The 419-nt window shown below is 58.7% G+C and overlaps 1 protein-coding gene across 1 annotated transcript in view; it reads right to left on the reverse strand.

Annotated features, from left to right (window-relative positions):
• FRMD7 (FERM domain containing 7) overlaps positions 1–419 on the reverse strand; it is a gene marked incomplete at its 3' end in the record, with an annotated part of 11320 nt that overhangs the window by 6034 nt on the left and 4867 nt on the right. Inside the window, exon 2 of the mRNA XM_010142039.1 lies at positions 225–329. Within this exon, the coding sequence (XP_010140341.1) occupies positions 225–329 (105 nt within the window). The remainder of the gene's footprint in view (positions 1–224; positions 330–419) is intronic.

Here is a 419-nt window from a genome sequence, read left to right on the forward strand (position 1 = left end):
GCACAGGCGGCCGCGGACAAGCCCCGCGGGCTTTGCCAACTGGCTTGTGGCTCCACTTACAACTCTCCTTCTCAAGGGGTTTTTGACATTGTGGCAAACCTGCTCATCGAAACTCTCCATCTGGTATTTCAGGGAGGTGACAGCAAGCCCCCAGCTGTGCGGGCAGTTGCTACGAGGATGCAGCACGGTGCAGCACCGGGCCCCACGCCAAGACCCGCACTCACGTGGTTCCCAGCCTGGCGGTGAAACTCCAGCCCGAAGTACTCCTTCTCCGCAAGGTTGAGGTGGCTGCAGGTGAGGTTGAACAGCCCTTTTCCACAAGACTTTTGCTAGCAAACAAACACACCATGGAAGCAGCAGGTTAGGCAACACTGACAGTGGTGACGGGACTTCGGGGGGACGGGGGAGGTATGAGCTTC

This window comes from Buceros rhinoceros, unplaced genomic scaffold, assembly GCF_000710305.1.
Source record: "Buceros rhinoceros silvestris isolate BGI_N320 unplaced genomic scaffold, ASM71030v1 scaffold22198, whole genome shotgun sequence".
In the NCBI taxonomy this organism is placed as follows: domain Eukaryota; kingdom Metazoa; phylum Chordata; class Aves; order Bucerotiformes; family Bucerotidae; genus Buceros; species Buceros rhinoceros.